This window comes from Chenopodium album, chromosome 23 (assembly GCF_948465745.1).
Source record: "Chenopodium album chromosome 23, dcCheAlbu1.1, whole genome shotgun sequence".
NCBI classification, from domain to species: Eukaryota; Viridiplantae; Streptophyta; class Magnoliopsida; order Caryophyllales; family Amaranthaceae; genus Chenopodium; species Chenopodium album.
Window position 1 is genome coordinate 34,056,421 of NC_137856.1, and position 22,879 is coordinate 34,079,299.

General features: G+C 34.4%; 4 protein-coding genes across 4 annotated transcripts; 3 read left to right on the top strand and 1 right to left on the bottom strand.

Moving 5' to 3' along the window:
* On the top strand, positions 1-1,344 carry LOC145607881 (defensin-like protein). Its single transcript, XM_081663476.1, has 2 exons — positions 1-135; positions 931-1,344. The coding sequence occupies exons 1-2, from the start codon at positions 72-74 to the stop codon at positions 1,101-1,103; spliced, it is 237 nt and encodes a 78-aa protein (XP_081519602.1). The 5' UTR covers positions 1-71; the 3' UTR covers positions 1,104-1,344.
* A 6,968-nt stretch (positions 1,345-8,312) lies between these two features.
* On the top strand, positions 8,313-10,867 carry LOC145606591 (small ribosomal subunit protein uS7-like). The gene is made up of 4 exons (XM_081662382.1): positions 8,313-8,470; positions 9,355-9,626; positions 9,792-9,995; positions 10,596-10,867. Exons 1-4 carry the CDS (start codon positions 8,375-8,377, stop codon positions 10,648-10,650), a joined length of 627 nt encoding a protein of 208 aa, XP_081518508.1. The 5' UTR covers positions 8,313-8,374; the 3' UTR covers positions 10,651-10,867.
* A 134-nt stretch (positions 10,868-11,001) lies between these two features.
* Positions 11,002-14,193, bottom strand: LOC145606590 (putative L-type lectin-domain containing receptor kinase S.7). Its single transcript, XM_081662381.1, has 2 exons — positions 13,636-14,193; positions 11,002-12,967 (listed from the first exon to the last, which is right to left on the bottom strand). The coding sequence occupies exons 1-2, from the start codon at positions 14,141-14,143 to the stop codon at positions 11,310-11,312; spliced, it is 2,166 nt and encodes a 721-aa protein (XP_081518507.1). The 5' UTR covers positions 14,144-14,193; the 3' UTR covers positions 11,002-11,309.
* A 2,181-nt stretch (positions 14,194-16,374) lies between these two features.
* Positions 16,375-19,822, top strand: LOC145608965 (receptor-like protein EIX2). The gene has a single exon (XM_081664544.1). It carries the CDS (start codon positions 16,400-16,402, stop codon positions 19,625-19,627), a length of 3,228 nt encoding a protein of 1,075 aa, XP_081520670.1. The 5' UTR covers positions 16,375-16,399; the 3' UTR covers positions 19,628-19,822.
* The last annotated feature ends 3,057 nt before the right edge of the window (positions 19,823-22,879 follow it).

Genomic DNA, 22,879 nt, shown 5'->3' on the forward strand with positions numbered 1-22,879 from the left:
GTGTGCCACAAAATCTACCCTCATTTTTTAAAGAGTAGTGAGAGAAAAGAAAGCGAGAGAGAGAAAATAAAATGGAGCGGTCCTCACGTGTGTTTTCGGTTGTTCTTCTCATGCTTCTACTTGTGATTTCCACAGGTTTATATTCTTTTTCGATTACTTAATTCATTCTACTGTATTTCAATTAATTTATAACCCTACTCAATTAATTTGTTAATTGCTTGAGTTTGATTAATTACTTAGCTTGTACGAGTTATAATCAACTTAGTACAGTATTACAATAACACATAGTCTTTCGCTCTCAGTGATTAAAATTTTACAGTATGTAGTCATTGAAAAGACTTACATCTTAATATTAATCTAAGTACTCCATAATAATAATAATCTAAGTACTCCATAATAAGGTGCAGTGACAAATCTAAATTAAGGAGTCTCAACAACATGATCGGATTCATATTTATAAAACTTGATATTATCTCTAAAATATATCTACTAATTACTGTAATAAACTTGTACAAAGAGATCGGACATAAGAATTAAATGCAATTCAACTTTATTCTCATAATAATCGTGTTATTTTATTTTTGCTCAAACTCTTAATGTTTTAATTTAATTATCCTAAAAAAATTTAAGTTTAATACGAAGGGCCCGTTCACTTCAGCCAGTTCAGTTCAATACTTCAGTTCAGCTCCATTCAGTTCAGTTCAGTTCTGCTCTAATCAGTTCAGTTTAGTTCCTAATTTCCTTCTCTCATAAAATATTTATTTTAGCTCTATTCAGTTCAGCTTCAATCAGTTCAGTTCAGCCCAGTTTAGTAAATGTAAACAGGCCCGAAGTATATATATTACTTCGAATAATAATGTCAGCCATTTAATTTTATTATTTCTTGTTAATATACGTTGTGATTTAATGTGCAAAATTTATCGAATACAGATATTGGAGCACAGGTGGTAGAAGCAAGATACTGCGAGTCAGCAAGTTACAGGTTCAAGGGACTATGTGTTAGCAGGAGAAACTGTGCTAATGTTTGCAAAACTGAGGGTTTCCCCGGTGGCCGTTGCCGTGGCTTCCGCCGCCGTTGCTTCTGCTACAAACCTTGCGCTTAAGTATCGTGTGCTCCGATCCGATCCGGTTTCTTTGAGTGCTAGTTAGCTAGAACTCATGACATTGAACTATTCAAGTACCTTTGCTTATGTTTAATTATGTGTTCTAATTGTTGTCTTAAGCAACATGTATGAGCTAGTAATGTTGTTCTTTGTGCGTCATCTTTAATATGATGTGTATGTTGTTACCTTCTTAATGTTTCGATCTACAGAGTAATTTAATATTACATCCGTTCTTCTTTAATTTGTTTATTTAATATACATACATTTCTTCAAATAAAGCTCTTAATGCACATCATATGTACGTAACACAAGTTTATAAAATTATAATTTTATGTTTTGAATCTATAAGTTTATCGAGATAAATCTAAAGACTTGTTCTCTTCAGCTTATTTTCAGTTTAATAGTTCTTAATTTCCTCCTCTTATAAAATATTCAGTTTAATAAATCAGAATAAGTAGTTCTAAGTAGATCTCATATGAATACATAGACGAATATGTTTTTTATATTACTCGTATATGCTAAAATCTTATACTCGTAGATGAGATGAGAAAAAGAATGGTATATAAAGGTTCTACTCTCGTGAAAGGAATATCTGAAGCTATTTTAATACACTATCACATCCTTCATTCCTTTGATAAACTTTTAAGTCGGATTTCCACTTCTTCATTAATTTTATCCATAACAGTATTAAAGCTACTTTCCGGAAGAGAATAATATTATTGCTACGGTGCAATTTTCTGACAGTTTCCAAAAAGATACGGCAATATAGACATTCATATAATCAAACAAATTTGATTTTATTTGTTTTTAATTACTTTTTGGTGAGATTTGTTTTTAATTACTGGTAGTATGATATACTGACCACACGTCTAGACAATATAACGCATCATGCATGCACCGACCAAATTTAAGAGGCACACGTACTCATATTAGTCAATTTTCAATTTTTTTAAAAGAAAATTGGTAGAGGATCAGATCTCAACTCTCACGATTTTATGATTCAATGTATACGGGACAAATACTTCATATTTGGGAGTAGAGGGGATCGGAGGGTAAGAAAATCCCTACTCTTAGGTACTTTCATTTGGTAGGATTCAAACTCTAAGGGTCTGTTCACATTTACTTAATTTCAGTTCAGTTCAGCTCCAATCACTTCAGTTCAGTTCAGTTCAGCTCCAATCAGTTCAGTTTAGTTCAGCTCTTAATTTTCCTCTCTCATAAAATATTCATTTCAACTCAATTAAGTTCAGTTCAGTTCAGCTCCAATCAGTTCAGTTCAGTTCAGCTCCAATCAGTTCACAATAAATGTGAACAGGCCCTAAATCTCTCACTTGGTAGGATTCAAACTTCAGATTCCTCGCTTGGTAGGTTTTACCTTATAATCTTACCAAGTGAGCCAATATTTTGTTGGTTCACATAATAGCTGTCATATATGTATCAATAATGTATGTAGCAATTAGGGACATTCCCTTATATTGCATTTTTTTTTGTCCCTTTTAGATTTAATTTTATTGTTAACTATAGCATTATTAAATATATATTGTATGAACAAGTAAAAGAAGATTTAATTTCTTTCTCAAAAAAAGAAGAAGATTTAATTTCTTATTTAGAATGTGTATTGGGTATATAAAGTAGAGAGAAACATTCATACCATAACTAACGAGGATGTTGTTGAATCACCGCCAGAATGAAAATGGGATACTCTTGTAGGGAAGACTCGAAAATTAAATAAAAATAAGATGATCATATTAAGAAATGGTTAAAATAATACCATTAATTAATCAACAACTTTTTCAGTGTGGTTGGTTACGCTGTGTGATAGGGGTTAAATATTCAGGGGTTATTTACTCAGTCGCTTAGTGCGAATTCCGTATGAGAGTAACTCTTGACGAATTGAGTAACCCTTGAATTAATAACCCCTGAATAAGTAGCCCTTATAATTTATCCCTAACCAAACAAGTAACCCCTGACCAAACGAGTAACATCATAATATAACCAAACGAATAACTCCCTACAAGTAACCCCTAATCAAACTAGTATCCCCTACAAGTAATCCCTAAATAAACGAGTAACCCCCTACAAGTAATCCCTAAATAAACGAGTAACCCCCTACAAAGTAACCCCGACTACAAATGTGGCCAACTAACTACATATAAATTAAAAAAAAAAATGTAGTAATTAAAGGATTTTAGTACATTATTAAGTAAGATTAATATCTTAGATAGATTTACAAATTAAATTACAATCTAAGGCCATCATGAATCACCGCTAAATGAATAATTTAACATTGTAAAGATGAAAAGAGTATAACCCGTATACTTTATGTATATTTGTATTTTAAGCCTGCTAAGAATGTTGGTGCTAGAAATGATGGATCTTCAGACTTCCTCATTTCCAAAACTATCCTAAATTGATTCCCTGATTCATATGACATTGTCGATCATTAACCATTAGCTAATCACATGTAACTAACTTCTTTTTATTTGTTTTTTTAGAGTTGTAAACTACTCGTATTAAACAATTTACGGAGTATCATTTACGACTAACAATTCTAGATAAAGACGTACTATGAAAATAGGTTATATTTAATTGTTTGATCACATACCTTAGTTGCGTTCCATATTCTCTTCTACTAAAGTATGGCCGTATCCCAAATAAAATGTCAACTCATTATATCCAAGGTTGACTAATTTTGTTCCTTAAATCCTACACCGTATACGCCTAATTTTTATCTTGGTATTCTTCTACATATAGATCCGGATCCAATCAAAGATTGATATATGCATAAGCCATATGATATAATCCTGATTTTCATCATGCGATGTATTTATTTGGATCATTGTAACAAGGAATTTTGAATGACAATTATACGAGGTCGTCTCTTTTGGTAAACTCACCCTCTTTAGTCTCTATACAATTATATCGTAGATAGTTCTTATAGATAGATAGCATGTCTTGAATACAAGTATACAACACACGCTAACATGTCTAGTTTCTGAAAAACACATCAATACATGTATATTCTGTAACCAAATTAAATAATTTATACTTCTTATATATTTTGGTTTTTTGTTTATTTAATATTTTTATACATGTTTTTATGAAATGGTGTTTGTAATAGTACATGTATTTGTATTCTTTTAACTCACGAATCTTCTTTTTAAAAAGATTACAAAAGCTAAAATAGATCAAACAAATTTCAATTATCATTTATAACGCGGTAACTTATCAATTGACTTTATTACTTAAGACATTTAAAACACAATTATGGTTTCAACAAGCGATTTAATTGTTATGTGTGTCGCGGTTGCATTAGTAGTAATTCCATTAATCATCTTTCTATATTGTTATTTTGAAGAATTATGTGTGAGATTAGGTAGAAGAGAGTTTGGATATGATGAAGATGAGGAGAATATCCTTCATAGAATCCAATCCCCGGTAAGTCCATTTCATGAATCGGGCTATGATTTTGATGATTGGATCCGACCCGACCCAAGAACTCGTAATGAGCAATTACGATCCAACATCACATTAAAGGGGCTTGACCAGCCCACTTTAGATTCTTACCCGATTGGCCCATTTGGAGTTAGAGTACCCAAGGAAAATATTGATGATGCAGCTAATTGTGCAATATGCTTGGAGAAATACTCTCATGACGACGTCGTAAGGCGGTTGCCTTGTGCTCACCCGTTTCATGTTAAGTGTATCGATCCATGGCTTCGAAAACAGGCCCAATGTCCTATTTGTAAAATGATTTTTACCCATTAAATATGAAGTACAAAGCCCAGGAATATGTTTTATACTCTATCACGCCCCCTCACACGAGAGTCCGTTGGGCTAGAAGTGTGGATGCAGCATGGGCCCTCCTTATACCCTGCGCTTAATATTCCACTTGAAAGTGGGGGGTGGATGAGATTCGAACCCGTGACCTTTGTGTCACGTTGGCTCTTGATACCATGTTAAAGGACCAACTCAACCAAAAGTTTAACCTTATGGTTGAGGCCCAGGAATATGTTTTATACTCTATCAGTATATTTGTATCATATCAAATCAGTAATTTTTATACTAGTAATTTATGACTTTAAGGTTGCCTTGTACTGTTGTACATACTCGTATTAAATTTTTATTGTAAATGCAACAACTATATGCACGATATAATCATATAGATGAATAAATGTAAGTTTCATGGAATATTGTTGGATTGGAACCCAACTTCATGGACGTCAATTTCACAATGAAGCTGAGGGTGGATTAGTTCCAAAGAAAATGGTTTTAATCAAACAAATCAAATTGAAATATTGTTGAACTAGTAGATAACTTGATTAAGTATAAGATCAGAAAGTAGAAACCTCAATTTGGCCACTCGTCTAAGGATAATTAGTCGAGCCACTCTACCCGGTTACACCATACTTGTAGAAGATATTGATTCTGTTTATTACAGTAGTATAAAATGTGTTTACCTATGTGCCGTACGTGGCTATGTATGTGTGTCGTGCATTCTCCACCTGAAATCAATTGTCATATTTACAGGTCAATTATTAGATTAAAATGATTATTTATTCTATACGAATAGAGCATTTGGATAGACAATGACATGCAACAATGACTTTGTTAATAATAAATGTACTACCGTAAGTAATTTGAGTATACTTTTATGTATTAAAAAGCGTGTCACAATTAAGACACCACCTATACAAATGTCCAATGTTCATGTTAGCTTCACAACTCAAAAATTAATAAGCATGGTTACTACAAGGTTCCGAACACATGATCTATAGAATGAAATGTGAAAACATAGTCTTTAATCCATCCTTAAATTAATGTCTAATGGTTTGAATTATTATTATTATTTTTTTTATTGAAATAATATAGTCTTTTGACTATATCTTCTTACATTGCTACTTCCTAGTTGAATATGCCTCCACCACATCTACAATAACAACAAGAAAGCATTTTTTTTCATTAAAAAAGATTTCGATTGTAAGACCATTACTTTAGTACTCGTATAACTTTAAAAATTTTCAAAAATTTTTCCATATTCAAAAAATCATTAAAAATAACAACTTGGGACACTACCTGGAATACACACTAGTTAGATACGTACTAGTTTAGTTCCTAAAATGTCAAATGCAATCGTTTTCTTGATCAGTTCATTATTTGTAATCCTTCAACACTAGTATAGTGGTTGGGATCCAATGTTATCTTCTTACTTCTTAGCTTATACTACGTACAAGTATACTTTCATTGGTCAGCCCATTAATTGTGAGTTTTGTGACCCTTCAATATTAGTATAATACATAGTTGGGATCCATTTTTTAATCTTCTTGCCTTATACAAGTATATTTTATTTTTTTTGTTTCTTTCCACGGAAATTGAACAAGTCTCGTAGACCCATCGTTATATATAATCAAAATGAACCTCTTTGTTTCACAATGAGAAGATTTGTTATACTTGCGCTTTTCTCTATCGTATTACCCAAAACCACGTATGTGTCTATCTTGTACACTCTGTATAACTTTTAGACTAAATGCTATTGCAATTGATGATTTCGAAAACTATATCAAGCATTCAATTCAATTTCAAGATAACTACACATGCACTTTCATTTGTAGCTTTTGATGCATTATTTTTGTTTATTTCGATTTGCTACACATACAAGTTGTAATTCGGTCATTTAAAAAAATATTGGACAAATAATACGAAGCAACTTATACAAAAATTCATACGAAGTACAAAGTACAAGTATATTATCTTGCCATAATAATGTTCTAATCATATAACATAACACTTGTAACTTGTTTATTTCTTAATAGATAGATTGATCAAGAGCAAAAATGGACGAAGATGAAAGAGATGGTGAGATAAATTGTCAAGTTCTTGAATCAGTCTCACTTGCGGGCCGTCCTAGCCCAAAGATGAAACGAAGCTACACTAGTGTAAACATTTTTTCAAGTAAGCCAGCCGATAAATATGTCTACTATTGGACTTGGCCCATCAATAGAGATCCAGTTGTTGACCCGGATGCAGAGGAGAATGCCCAAACCCGTGAATCTGTTTCAATTCCGACCACTTCTTCTAATATTCGTGCCATGTTTCGGTATCGGATCAAGACTTTTCGTGGGAAGCGCAAAGAAGAAATTTATCAAGAATGGGAGGATGACAAATGAGCGTACATCTCTTGAAGCTTAATGAATTTTAACTGTTTTACATGATTATGTGAGCATATGACATAATTGTTGTGAGCGTATGTCATAGTTGTTGATGAACTTGTCTTTTTAATGTGTGTTGATCGTAATTGTCTAATGGCTAATATTTTATTTTGTGATTTCAGCCGTTTTATGGTATATAGCCGCTACGTTGATTGTAATTGCTTTTTAGAATGTTGCTTGTAATTGTGTGAGCATATGACATTATTGATGGTGATCATGTCTCTTTTATGGGTGTACATTGTATTTGTCTTGGAGAATAATGCCTTGAATTTTTCATGTATAAGGGTTTTTTTTTATTGGTAAGGAGAAGGGTCTTTATTGGGCCGGAATCTCTCAAGGTCCTTCTGCCCTAGGTTAGTTGGTTAGAGTGGGTTGGGGGGGGGGGGGGGGGGAGGAGGAGGAGGAAGGGTAAAGGAATTAGTCCTAAAGTGCCTCTAGTAGGGTTTATCCCATAACCTCAAGGTTGAAAGATACAAACCTTATCACTGACCAAAGTTTATTTAGTTCCTAATCTACTTGTTTGTTATGTGTTTGATCTTTTTGTTAAAATACACATTTTATTTAAGCTGTGAGATTAATTTTTAATATGAGTTTTTATAAAATTTTAAAAGTTCAGATTAGTTCATATAAATTTAAATAAGTGAATATCAAGTGAATAAAACACTCTTTATTAACACTCTTTATTCACAGATATGAAGTAACATTTTGAGAATATGAGATTACGAATTACTGAGTAACATAGATTGTGTAATTGTGTTACATAGTAATAGTAATTTTCCAAATAAATGTTTCACATAATTCAAATTCGATCCATTACCATCCCAACCTACACCAGCCCATCATGTACAACTCAATCAATAAACCAATAAAAAATAATAAATAAATTAAAAACAATGGGCCTTTGTAATCTGAATATAATCGGCCCATATTCATGCAAGCCGCATAACATATAGGAGTCCAAAGTTAGTTCCGAAGCTTGGCAAATTAGGGTTTTTGCAAGCTTTAAGTTCAACACTTCTCACTTTCTCTCTCCTCCATTTCTCTCTGCTCAATCTCTCAACCATGGCGGCGGTAGAAGTTGCAGTCCCAGTTGAGACTCCCGATCCTTTGCAAAATGAGGTCAAGCTTTTCGGTCGATGGAGCTTCGACGAAGTCACTGTTCGTAATCTTCTCTCTCCTAATTTTGTTTTTGTTCATTTTAATTTATTACCTTTTCTTTTTCTCTAAATTTAGGGTTTATGATTTCGATCTTTATTGTTTCGAAACGTGTGATTTTATTAATTTCTACTGATTTCTATGTTCATGTGAGATAATTTTACTCTTGTTTTAGCTAATTAAGCGGAAAAGGCTTTAATTTGGATTTATTTTATGATGGATGATGTGGGTTGCGGCTAATTTATACAGTTTATTAATTTGTTTGGATCTTTAGGGTTGTAAGTTATTTTGCTGTAGTTTGAACATGTCTATTATTGTTTAATTGCATTGAAATTGTTTTAATTAGTTGTTTTACCGTATACTTTGAGTGATTTGAGATAGTTAGTTTAAATTGTATGGATTATTCAATTGTAGGATTGAGAAATTTAGGTGTACCAATTGATTTTTTTTTTCAGCGTTTGGTGTAGGGAACTAGTGATATACAATGTATGTATTTGTCGAATTCATTTCCTTGTTTGTCTCGCAAATGGGAATGAAAGCACTCGAGTTGTCCTGATTTAGTTGTTACATTACGAGTTCTAATCACGGTAGCAATGGGAATATTGTTTATGGAATTCATTTGAACTTGCTGTATTATGTTTAGAGTATTCTGTTGAATTTGAATGGTGGGTAGACTGTGGAGGGTTAGAGTTTCATAAGCAATATCGTGATTCAGTTGTTAGTTGTTCACACTTTTGGATAATATGGTTCTTTTATGGTTAGATTGGATGAGTAAATTTTAGTCTCCTAAGGAGTGTGTTTATTGATAATAGATGGATTTTGTTATTTCTGGTGCTTGTTTTAATACTTTATATTTGTGTTAAGATTGCCCTTGGTTTGACATGTAGGTCCATGACATTGCTTTGGCTGATTACATTGGAGTGACTGCCGTTAAGCATGCCACATACGTGCCTCACACTTCTGGAAGATATCAGATGAAGCGTTTCAGGAAGGCTCAGTGCCCTATTGTTGAGAGGTTGACCAACTCTCTCATGATGCACGGCCGCAACAATGGAAAGAAGCTGATGGCTGTTCGCATTATTAAGCATGCCATGGACATCATCCATCTATTGACTGACTTGAACCCCATTCAAGTTGTTGTGGATGCCATCATCAACAGGTATTAGAAAACCCCCTTTCTGTATTGAGTTCTCTATATGCTCTGTGTTTTGTTTGCTTTGCTCCTTTTTTTTCGCGAACTAAATGTTGGTATTGTTCATTAGCTTTCAATGTTTGAAATATAGTTATACCCTTATTGATATTTAAACCATGTTGTGTTTTGCAGTGGACCCAGAGAAGATGCTACCAGAATTGGTTCTGCTGGTGTTGTTAGGCGTCAAGCTGTTGATATCTCTCCACTAAGGCGAGTTAATCAGGCAATCTATCTTCTTACTACTGGAGCTCGAGAAAGTGCTTTCAGGAACATCAAGACCATTGCTGAGTGCCTTGCTGATGAACTCATCAATGCTGCCAAGGGTTCATCCAACAGGTAATTTCACTATACATGTAACCACCATTGATGAATTGATGTCCTAAATGCTGCTACTTGAGCTTTAGTCAGTAATCTCTGCTTTAATGAATGCTCTATAGTTAGCAGTATATGCTTGGTGATGTATAGGGTTAGCTGATTAGCTGTACAATTCTTGACATGCTGAATTTAATGTTGATATGTCATGGTTTGAAAAAAGTATAAGAAGTGTATGTGGTGGCTGGTCGGGGTTGAGCAAATGCTCATTCTATCGGTCTCATTCTATAGAAATTGTTTACCTCCATTCTTGCGTGTAATGTGTAAACCATTAATTTCCTTTCTAAATACAAGACTTGGTATAACTTATATAAAATCAATCATTTCTAATAATTCTTTAACTGTACCTTAAGTATCTCATTAAAAAGTACCGAGTACCTTCTATTACGATTCTAATATATTTTCTTCCATAGAAATAATAATCCTAGATATATCCCGTGGATTAACACGGATAATTTCTTACGGAGTAACATGTTTAGAAAGACACCCAGAGCAGCTCTATGCTCATCATATGCTGTCTTTTATGGATTATTTATTATTTTTCTTTATTTTTTTTTTCTGCAGTTATGCTATCAAGAAGAAAGATGAGATTGAAAGAGTTGCCAAGGCCAACCGTTAAGTTAGGGACTATGTTGAGCATACTGGGTTTTTTGTTGCTTCTTTCTTTGGTTTTGTACTCTATGGATTTTATATAAGAATCAATGTACTAGAGTTTTTTTTGTCAGCAACCTCGCTTATTATGGTTAGATTGATATACATTTCTTTGGGAACGAGTATGTAGAGTTAAAATTAATGTTACCTTCAGATCAGATTTAATCATACTTTCGTTTCCTTTTGATGCTTGTGTTCTATGCTTTCTCCATCCCCAATTTTTTATCGCCATTTGGACAATTCTTAAAGGGGTAGGAGGATTAAATTGAAATGAAATGTTCATTGTTGCTGCAACAAAGAATTTTGTAGGGCAAATTAATTTCTTGAAATTTGAGTGTCGGTCAGTTCAATTCACCATAGTTTTCTTGTTTGAATAAGAGCTTCGTCCAACTGGATGAAAAGAACTATAGTATCTGAATTACAGTATATAAAGTTGATTATATAGGTCACTATTTTTTTCTTCTTTTCTTTTTTGACATGCAAACATAGCTCACTTTTTAGTATTTACAATCAAAATATTAATTTAATGTGCATGCAAATAAATGCTGCTGTATAATCAAATTATCACTCTTTTTCATTAACTCATCTCGATCACACAAATATTTCTGATTAGGTTACTCTCAATTTTTAGCCGAAGGGAGCACAAGTGTAGCCTCCACAAAGGTGAGGGCCGCTGTTGTATGGAAACAACACCATTGGTCGATTCGGTGGCAGTTTGGGTAAGTTGCAGTCCGTGGTCAAGAACATAACTATTTCCTCCATTGTAGGCCTTCCATTGTTCTCCGGCAATGTACAAAGCAACGCTATGTCCACAACTCGAACTGCTTGATCGGTATTTACCACGACTCCCATCCTTCGATCAGCCATCTTAATTTTCTCATTCCTCTCATGCATTATCCATGCATAGTCCACCAAGTCCATTTCATCCATCTCTATTTCACTTTGACTAGAACCAGAGACTCTAGTTTCTGTCTCGGCTGCCCATCTCTTCCTCCCAGCCACTACTTCAAGCACGAAAATGCCAAAGTTGAACACATCAACACTTCTACTGGATACAGGGTCAATCCCAAATGGATCACTCAGTCCAAAATCCCCGATTGAGGCCTTAAAGCTCACGTCGAGGAAAACACTGCTTACTTGGACGTTGTTATGAGCAAGTTGACGCGAATGCAGATGGCTTAACCCGTTAGCAACATTTTTCACAACCTTAAAACGTCGACTCCAAGGTAAAACCCCAACACCAAACAACCACTTATCAACACACCCATTAAACATGTACTCATAAACCACCATATATTCCCTTGTATCATAACACCAGCCTCGGATAGGCAGCAACCCCGGGTGCTTGATCCGGCTCAAAGCCCCAACCCGCTTTAGGAACTTCCTTCTGTCCATGGTTAAAGAGCTCAAGAATTGAATTGAGAACCGCTTGACAGCAACATGGCACCCATTTGGCAAAGTACCCCTATACAATGCACCACTTGAATCACTCCCTAAAACCTCCCAATCAGTAAATCCCCTAGTAGCCAAGGACAGCTCTGCCCCTGTGAACCTCCTCGGCTTGTTTGGTGGGGTTGGCCGGGGCTTCATTTCCGATAAGACCAAAAATGCTGAACCACTAGTACTACCAGATTTCGGTCTCCTGCCGTTGCAATAAAGGTTGATGAGCATCACAAAACAGAGCACCACCACACAAACAAAGATCAAAAAAGTGGTGGATGGCCTTTTTTCTTTGATAGGTACTGCTTTAACCTCACCAACTCGATTCTTACCCACTAAAATCTTACTCTCACACGTCTCGCTTGTTGGGTATCGGAGTAATGCAGGGGTTTTGTGGGTAAAGTTCCAGGACATAATGTTGTGTATTTGTGTTCTGTTTCCTGTTGAAGCAGAGAAACCCACAAACATGTACTCATTCAGAAATGGACTAAGATCAATGTCATCCGAAAAAACTGATCTTAAGGGCATCCTTGGGTGTGATCCGACTCGAATATCCATTCTCTTTGTATAGCCATTGTAGGTTATTTGAGCCAAATGGGTTGAGCCGTCTTCAAAGGATAGGCCGTAATCTGATGCATTAACGGTGGATTTTGAAACAATGCTGCCTAAGTTGATGCCAATGTGGTTATCATTCGGGTCACCAAACTCCGGGTTTTGACGGGTGTCAAACTCCACGGCCACGAACTTGTAGTCGTCGTTGCAGGCATCATTTAGCATTCCTAGCCAAGGACCGGGTCGGCCTACTGTGAACTCGTCCGGGGCAATCAGAAAGGTCAGTCCACTTCCTGCATATAATTTTTTTTGAATTGTTATTTGTCACTATAACATTATACTGCATTTTATCTATCATCTATAATCTTAACTTTTTGAGAGCATAAGTCATATTATTGATTAGTGAAATTGAGAAAATTAGGCATAAATGAAGTATTGATTTTGAACCTTAGGATTAGCTGAAATTGCTCTGGTCTAAAACTAATTTGTGAAAGGATAATTGTTGTACCAAAATGTGCTTAGAACCTATTGAAATAAGAGCTTCATTTGGGTAAAATGTTTATGCTACATACTAGTTATACTACTAGCTAGTCTTAAAGATTGAAAGAAAATCAATTAATCCAAATAATTCACTTATTTTCTAAGCTATGTCAAATCTTAATATAATACCAAAGACATCAACAAAAAAAGTTACTAATCCTCAAAAATTACCTGATTAAAAGCCAAACATTAGTCTTAGATTTTCCAAAAGCAGCCTAAAATTTAGAAATATTCAACCTTTAAACAATCAAGAATCACGATATCTCATCTAGGTAATGGTTTATGTTGGTACATTTTGAAATAATTTCGTGCATTATAGGCTTCAAATCATTAAGAGTTAAAGGAGCTTCCATAGTTTGATATGAACTTTGCCCCACAATTCATTTAAACTAAGACAAAACCGAAAATTAACTCTTCTTACCTCCATGAGATAATTGAGATTCTCCTGAAGTATGAGTATCATTGAATGAGGGCGAAGTATGATTATTGAACTGAAAGGTGAATGTAGTGTCAAACGAAGCTGGTGTTTGGGTACTAGGATCAAAAACCCGAATGGGTGAAGAGTATATTGCGCGACCAGCTTGATGCCTAAGGTCATCAGTTTCTGAGATATCCGGTATTTGAATGCTTCTCTTGTCACTCGAGAACTTAGCACTTCCTAGGAGCTTAACATCATGTTCAATCCTCGGGTTAATAGAAGTACTAAACTCCGGAAATGATAGAGATTTAGTCATGGTAATTTTATGTTGCAACTTAGTACCATCTTCGATACCCAAAACCACACGTAAAACCAATATAAGAGCTAACCAACCGAGAACTTCCCTCAAGGAAGTCGTACTAGTAGCCATAGGAAAGGATTGCGAAAAAAATGTTCGCGGTGGTAGTGGTGGTGGTAATGGTAGAGGATTGATATGAAAATAATGAAGCATATAGTGGTAAAAGTTGGTCACGTAAGAGTAACACTAGTTGTGTACGAGTAATGAAAATGGACGTGGCACAATAAAGAGCATTGGTGCAATAAAAAGAAGATAGATGAATTTGTCAATTAGTGTGTAAAATATGAAAAAAGATAGATTTAAGTTGAGGAGGACGAAGATAAGAACAAAGGCCACTATCAAATTTTGGCATTTAGTTGTATTAATGCATGTAATATCAATAATGGAATTAATTGTGGGGCTGAATAAGTTGGATAATATCACATGATATCGTAATTCATTCGAACAATTGTGCAATTTTTTCTGCCTAACATAGTAGGTATGAATTGTCAGCTGAAGTGATACCCTGACTTGTTTAAATTAAATGTATATTTACACTAAGATTCTAAATTTGGGTGGGTTTACAATGATTTAGTACAATGATTAATGGAAATTTAGTAAGGTAATTTTGCTCAATAATTTTATTTTTCGAAATTTCTATTTTTATTTTAATTGTGTCTAAATGTATAATTAGATCTGTTAAAATAGTTAAAGACTCAAAATGGTTGGTTCAATTTCGGGTCGGATAGTTTAAATTCAGGTCATCTACGGTATTGTTACTGACTGAACATATCTAACTATGGCCTAAAAGAGCTAGAAGCCTAGAACCATAAGTCCTTAAGGCCAGATGAAAATCAGAAGTACAACTGTGTTACTAAATGCAATAGGCCCTACTAGTATTATGACTTGTTTGGTAAATTCTTAAGATTGGAGTATTTTCCAACCAAATTGGTCCTTAATTATGAGGTTTAAGCAGGGGAAGCTAGTACATGTACATTCAATTTAGTTCTCCAGGCCACCTTTCTTTCTCCTTTGTTTATTCATGTTTTTTACTCCTTAAATTCCTAAATTTGAATTATTACATCATGTTTTTTACTCCTTAAATTCCTAAATTTAAATTTTTTCACATCATTATATTGATTTCCTTTCAAAGGGAGGATTTCGAAGATGGTATGTCTATCCTACTGGTGCATAGGGGTTTCACTAAGAATACCATTCAACCAATCAGCAGAAACAAATTAAACCACCCTTACAACCCCCTCCTCTAACACAAAAAAAAGTTATTTTGAAATAACATAATTAAAGATCATTTGGATGCCTAATTGATTTATGAATCTAATATTTTAAGTATTAATTGAGACGATTTTAACAAGATTATACATGATTAGTTTTCTCTCAATAGAATGTGTGAATAATGTAAAATGCAAAATAGTGCCTTTGTGAATAAACGGAAGAAGTATGGAATGAAGTAAGTTTGAGGTAGGATATAGTCTAAAAGTAGATAAAATAATACTTCGTATAAAAGCAAGTACTTTGTAAAAGTTAGTAGAAAATTAATTTGGTAAAGTATAATTGTATGAAAAAAGAGGTTGAGTCTGGGAATAAACACTCCCTAATAATGTTGTGGAAATTTTAACTAGATACCACGTAATGAACGTGAACGCGTTGTCGTTCAATTAGCCTATGGTTGTAATAATATAGTTGCCCAATATGTTACTACTTTATCACTAGATTAGTAGCAATATAATAATGATTAATGAAGACTAAAATGACGACTTAATTTAATGGAAGACTTGTCTTTTTTTTAACTGACTTGTCAAGCACGTTGTGTACGAGGACTATAGATAATTGAGAGTAATATGGAATTGTAGTTAAATTCAATTGAATACATTAGCTATCAAACTAATAAGCTTGGTCTATTGAGAAAGATGGCATCTTCCAATTTTAAGGTTGGGGGTTCAATATTCACTGGAGACACTATGTCATTACGAGGGTGGGAATTCCTTACCCTTCCCTCCTACTTTCAAAGTATCTGACACGTTAGTACCAGACCAAAAAAAATGTGATTGCTACATGCATGCCTTGTAAAAAACATTGCACAATTTTGGTTCATTAACCTTCCAGTCAAAGTCTTTTCCATGTTTTCAATCCTCTAATTTATTAAGCTTAATAAAAGAAAAAAAAAATGAAAAAAAGAAAATATGAACATTCCTTAGTCTCACTTCATTAGTTTACCCTCCTTGTCGTTTTGTCTTTTTACTCATAATAATTACATGAAGCGCACTAATTTAAGCTAGTCTTTGCGTGATGTTTGGGGTGAAAATAATAGAGGTGGAATGCACTTAGTATTATATATAGCACTCTCTGAAGGCAACTTTTCATATATATCCATAAACACATGCAAACACAACGGGTAATTTTGAGAAAACAATGGGTAATGTTGATCCAAAAATGCTTTTACTACTTTTCATAGTCCTTTTGCCTTTAATCAATACACAGATGGGGCAAACGGGCTTCACCTTAGGCTGCCTTAAGCCGGAACGAGAGGCTCTCATCAAGTTCAAGGGGGGTGTCTTTTATGACAATGCCAACGTTCTGTTTTCATGGAAGGGGGATGATTGTTGTAGCTGGTATGGGGTCACCTGTCACAATGTTACCCGTCACGTGCTTCGGCTTGATCTACGGGGTGAAGGCACTGAAGATTACTACTATCAATCTCATTCCATATCTTGGCTAAGATTCTCTCAGTTGGATCCTAATTTGCTTGAACTTAGGCAACTGAGGTACTTAGATTTGAGTGGGAATGATTTCATGTATAGTTCTATCCCGGAGTTCATTGGCTCAATGAAACATTTGAGGTATCTAAACCTCTCAAGGGCAGACTTTGGCGGGGTTGTCCCTCCACAACTTGGCAACCTTACTAGATTAAGGACTCTAGATCTTCATTATGCTATCCAAGATTCTTACTCGTCCAATCTCCACTGGCTATCTTCTCTTGTGAATTTGCGGTATTTGGACATGAGTGGCATCAATATCACAACCCAAGTACTCAATTCACTGCAAGTATCTGGCCACCTTCCTTTGTTAGACTTGCGTTTGTCAGATGTTGGAATTGGTAATTCTGACTTATCTCTTATTTTCTCCAATTCAACTTTTGCTTCCAGAATTCAGCATCTTGATCTTTCAGGGAATAACTTAAAAGGCTCAGTCTCTCATATTTTCCTCAACTTGACCTCCCTTGAATACCTTGACCTGTCTTCTAACCTATTGAATGGCTCCATCCCACTCTGGCCGCTTAAGAGCATAAGAGGTCAAGAATCTCTCATACTTTCTGGCAATTCCTTCTCATATCCTCATTTCTCCCATTCAACTCCACCTTCGACTATCCAACACCTTGATCTTTCAAGGAACTACTTGGAAGGGCCAATCCCTCGTTTTTTATCCAACATGACCTCCCTGAGATACCTTGACCTCTCAAATACCAATTTGACTGGCTCCATCCCACTTTGGCTTAGTAACATGAAAGACCTTGAATATCTTGACCTTAGTGGGAATAGTTTTAGTCATGTTGAGGGAGGGAAAATTATGGGCATCTTGGGGAATTTATGCCATCTTAAATCACTCTACTTGCAAGGTTCTAGTGTAGGAGGTAATTTTTCAGGCCTTAATCATGAGAATTACTCTAATTGCGTCCAATATGATCTAGAGTATTTGGATTTGACCTTTAATAATATCACAGATACCTTAACGTACTGGTTAGGAGAGTTCACAAAGTTGAATATTTTGAGACTTGGTTCAAATAGATTTTATGGTCCAATTCCTCCATCTATTGGAAACTTGTCATCACTGATTAAGTTAGATCTAAATAGTTGTAATTTATGGGGAAACATTCCTACCTCTTTAGGATCATTGTCATCCTTGGAAACATTAGTTCTAAGCTATAATTATTTAGACGGATCTGTTCCCACTTCTCTAGGATCATTGTTATCCTTGGAAATATTAGACCTCTCGTCGAACATGCTTCAAGGTGTAGTGTCTGACTCACACTTGGCCAACCTCTCAAGCTTGGACCGATTAGACTTGAGTTATAATAATGCTTTGAAATTAAACCTCAACTGGAACAAGATGCCCACGTTTCAACTTAAGGAACTTTACATGCAGTCGTGTAAAATTGAAAATCAATTCCCTCAATGGTTAACGATGCAATATAAGCTCTCGGCATTGGACCTTTCCAATACGGGGCTCTTTGGAGAAATAAGTAATTGGATTCCAAATGTTAATTTGCGAGAGATAAATATCTCCAATAATCACATTATGGGACCAATTCCACATTTTTTTCCATCTTCTCAACTGAAATACATAGACTTCTCATATAACTTGCTTTCGGGGCCTCTGTTCAATAATTCATCCTCTAAGCATGCTATATTGGAAGTTCCATTGTGCCATTTAGAGAATTTACAACTCTTACAACTACAAAGCAACCAACTCTCTGGTACAATCCCTGATTGTTGGGGCAACTCAGAAGGCTTGAGTGTTGTTGACCTTTCCTCTAACAAACTCTCTGGAAGTATCCCCATGACTATTGGGCTACTCCCGAGTATGGCATATCTTAAACTGAACAACAACTCATTAGAAGGCACTCTACCTGCAACACTGAATGAACTTTCGCAGTTGGTGATTTTAGATCTTGGTGAAAATAAACTAACTGGGGAGGTTCCAAATTGGGATGCAAATAGTCACCCTTATTTGCAAATTTTCATCATGCGAGCGAATCATCTTGAAGGTGTTATTCCATCAAGATTGTGTTTGCTCCCTAGCCTTCAATTCCTTGACCTTGCAATAAACAATTTGACTGGAAGCATCCCTAGTTGTTTTGGCCATTTTAAGAGTATGAAGTCATTGCATACCGATGAAATGACTTTTGTAGCTTCAACTTACGAAATGGCACCAGCACCAGCACCAGCACCAGAACTAGGTGAGGCCTTGTTAATTCCACCAGAGAGTTACCCAGGGGAGAATGCTATGGTGGTCTTGAAAGGGGAAGAACTACAATACACCACGACGTTGAAGCTTGTAGTGAACTTGGATCTCTCGAGCAATGGCTTAGTGGGATCAATACCCGAAGACCTCACTAATCTATCTGGACTCATTGGTTTGAACTTGTCCAACAATCATCTAACAGGAATCATTCCTCAGAATATTGGTGAGATGGGTTCATTGACATCTCTAGACCTGTCTAACAATAATCTCTCTGGAACAATCCCATCTAGCTTGTCAGCCTTAAATTTTTTGAGCAGCTTGAACTTATCGAGCAACAAGCTTCATGGAGAAATTCCTACGGGAAACCAGCTCCAAACTCTCAACGATCCATCCATTTATGCAAACAATGCAGGATTATGTGGAGATCCATTGCCAAACTGTGGAGGCAAACGTGGCAAACAACAACCCGAAGAAGAAGAGGAAGAGGTAGAAAGCACCCTCGAAAAGGTAATGTTCTACATCGTTGTAATGCTCGGCTTTGCAACTGGATTTTGGGGAGTCGTTGGAAGTTTGTTGTACAACAGGACATGGAGGCATGCTCTGTTCCGACGTGTGGAATATGTCACTGATTTCTTGTATGTTCAAGTTGTTGTAAGGATTAAGCGGCTCAAGAACTAGTTGGGATGTTTAAAGCCTTCAAGTGAAAGTTATGGATATCTAATCATCTATCCTTTTGCACTTGTATTTTATGTATTACTTGTCTTTTTTTTTTCTTTTTTTGAAACAAGTATTGCTTGTTTGTTATGGAAATGAAATGTCTGTTTTTTCATAAAAGATTTCTGTTCTGAGTTTTTGATATTACAGCAAATTGAAATTGAGCTTGGAGAAGTTGGGTTCTGTAAATGGATTTTGGGCTTTTGGATGGCACTCAAATGCGTAATGATCCTGTGGATTAACAATATGCAGCCCATTGGTTTAATTTCTAAATTAAAAAAAAAAAATTATTTCTATCCATGTATAAAAAAGTAGTAAAAAGAGTAATTTTATATTCCTTCTGTCCAAAAAAAATAAAAATAAAAATTATATTCCATACTTCATTCGTAGCAAATTAGATTGTATTTTTTTTATTTTTAGTTTTGACACTATTCACAAATTTTATTTCACTAGCTTTTGTAATTTATAAATATGAAAAAACATAATTATAGTAATGTGAGATTTTAAATAACTTTTGTGAAATACTATTTCTAAAACGATTTAACATCTATTATATTTTTGCCAAACACTATCATAGTAGCAATAAAAGATAGTTAAAATTGATAAAAAAAAAATAAATAAATAAAATAAAAAGTTAAATGTGTCAATTATTGTGTAACGGATGGAGTATAATGCCGAAGGTAGTGTGGATGGCCTATCGTGGATTCATGGTAGTAATTTGGTGATAATGAAAGTGGCAAACCAGCCATACCATAAAATGCTAAAATTAAAATCCTTAATGAATTATAGTGTTGTCAAACAATGCTAGCAATCCTAGCATAAGTAGCATTATAGGAGTTGGCAAAAATGGCAGCTATTAGATAAATTCAAGAACAATTTTATGCACTTCTCATGCATGAAACTATGGTATTCGTAATACTTATGCTCTAGGACCACCACTAATCAGTAATCACCAATACCCAAAAATCCATTCTAATATATAAACACATGTATGTACACCCACTTACATAAAAATGAAAGATATAAGAAGGTTAGTCTGGTTAGACATAGAACTAGGAAGTCTTTTTCTAATTTTGGTGTATAGAATAATGTATATTGTTAAATGCTAAATATCCATGTAATGGAGTCTAAACAAGTATTTCTAAGCACTAATTACACTAGTCATGGGAGAATCAAGGTTAGTCTCCTTCCACCCCTGTGAGTGGGTTCGATTCTCACTTCAAACAAGTAGGATTCTCAATTTCCCCCTACTCGCAAGCAAATTCTCCTCACCCAGTTACCCATTTTTTCAAAAAAAATTACAATAGTCATGGATACTAATTTGAAGCCCAAGAACAAAGTTTGATAATGGATTAATTTGGCTGATAAACCTTTTCCTCTTGGATTGAACCATTTTGTCACACTTTTGGGCTATGGTATTATTTTACTTTCACATTGAATGCTAATTCACTGCAAAATTGCAAATATCTAAAGTAAATTCCAATTAAATATTTCTCAAGGTAAATGCATACATTATTTTGGAAACTAAACAACATAATAAGATCACCATTTTCTAAGATTTACTCTGTAACATTAGTAGCATAGAATAATTAAGTGGGAGAGGTTCGAATCGAAATTCTTAAATTACAAGAGAGTCTTAGGGTATTACCATTGTTGGCTTGAAATATACTTCATATATATCTGGCTGTTATGCGTAACATCGACTAAGAGAGTGAGTGTTGTACTACTATGTTTAGAAGACAAATTGTTACACCTTATTATTATAATTATAAGGAAATTAATGACAATTTATCGCAGCACTCCATATAATTATGTTTTTTCTTTCTTTTTTTTTAATGCCATGTGAAATATCAATTCTGACATGTTTTCATAAAATAAAATTAAACAAATAAAATTCAATCTGAGCTTACCCACGTACAGTACAATAATAGGTGGGTAGCAATTTCAAAGAAATTCAATTTGAGCTTTATGTGATAAAATCATACGAGTATTAATTGTTATGCTTGGTTATAACAACTATATCTCTTACTCCGTAATAATGAACAATCTTCAAACATTTCAAAAATTGCCATGAAATAGTTGTCAAACAAAAAAATAAGTTGCCATGAAATATTGAAATGTGACCAAAAAATTGTAACAATTACTTTTGCATGCCCCCGGCTTACAATAATTTTATTGCACATCGAACAATTTGCGGAAAGTGACCCATTTTTCTTACAAAAGTGACCCTTTTTTCTTTATAAAGTGACCCTTTTTTTTACAAAAGTGACCCTTTTTTTTAACAAAAGTGTTTTTTTTCCACAAAAATGAACCTTTTTTTACAAAAGTGACCCTTTTTTTCACAAAAGTGACCCTTTTTTCACAAAAGTGACCCATATTTTACAAAAACGCAGTACTGTTCGCCGACGTTCAAAAAAAAAAAGGTCACAAAATTCAGAAAATATACCTTCAACTTTTTCGTTTGAACTAGTAGTAGGAGGAGCAATTGTCTCCTTCTTTGAAAGCTTGACGTTCACCATTATATTCGAAAACTAAAATCAAAATCGAAATATACATGAACATACCTTAAAATAACCAAAAATACAAAAAATAAATGAACATACATACCTCAAAATTGGATGTAAAAGAAGAATTAACAAAAGAATTACAAAATTAAGCTGAAAACCAAGATTAGATAGAAAAACGAGAGTGAAATTGAAGAACCAAGGAGATAGAAACTAGAAAGAGGGGTAAAGAAGAGGAGAGAGAAAAAGAAGAGCAGAGGAAAGAAAAAAAACAGATGAAAAAAAAAGCAGGAGTGAGAAAATATGATAGTGAGTGTAATTGGGCCATAAGTCCATAACCACTGTCATTCAATAACTTATTGTAAACCCGCTTTTTTTAAACTTTTGTGAAATTGTAATACATACATAGTATAAGATATTGTAATAAATTTGATTTTTTTTATTATTTTTTTTTAAAAAAAAAGGTAATAAAAAGTTAAAATAGTCTTCTTTCAATATTATACCTTTATTGTAATTATTATGAAGTTTGGATGTGTATTTAAGTTAATTTGCAAAATAATGGCCGGTTCATATTTACTTAATTTCAGTTCAGTTCAGCTTCTCAGTTCAGTTCAGCTTCAATCAGTTCAGTTCAGCTCCTAATTTCCCTCTCTCATAAAATATTCATTTCAGCTCAATTCAGTTCAGTTCAATTCAGCTCCAATCAGTTCAG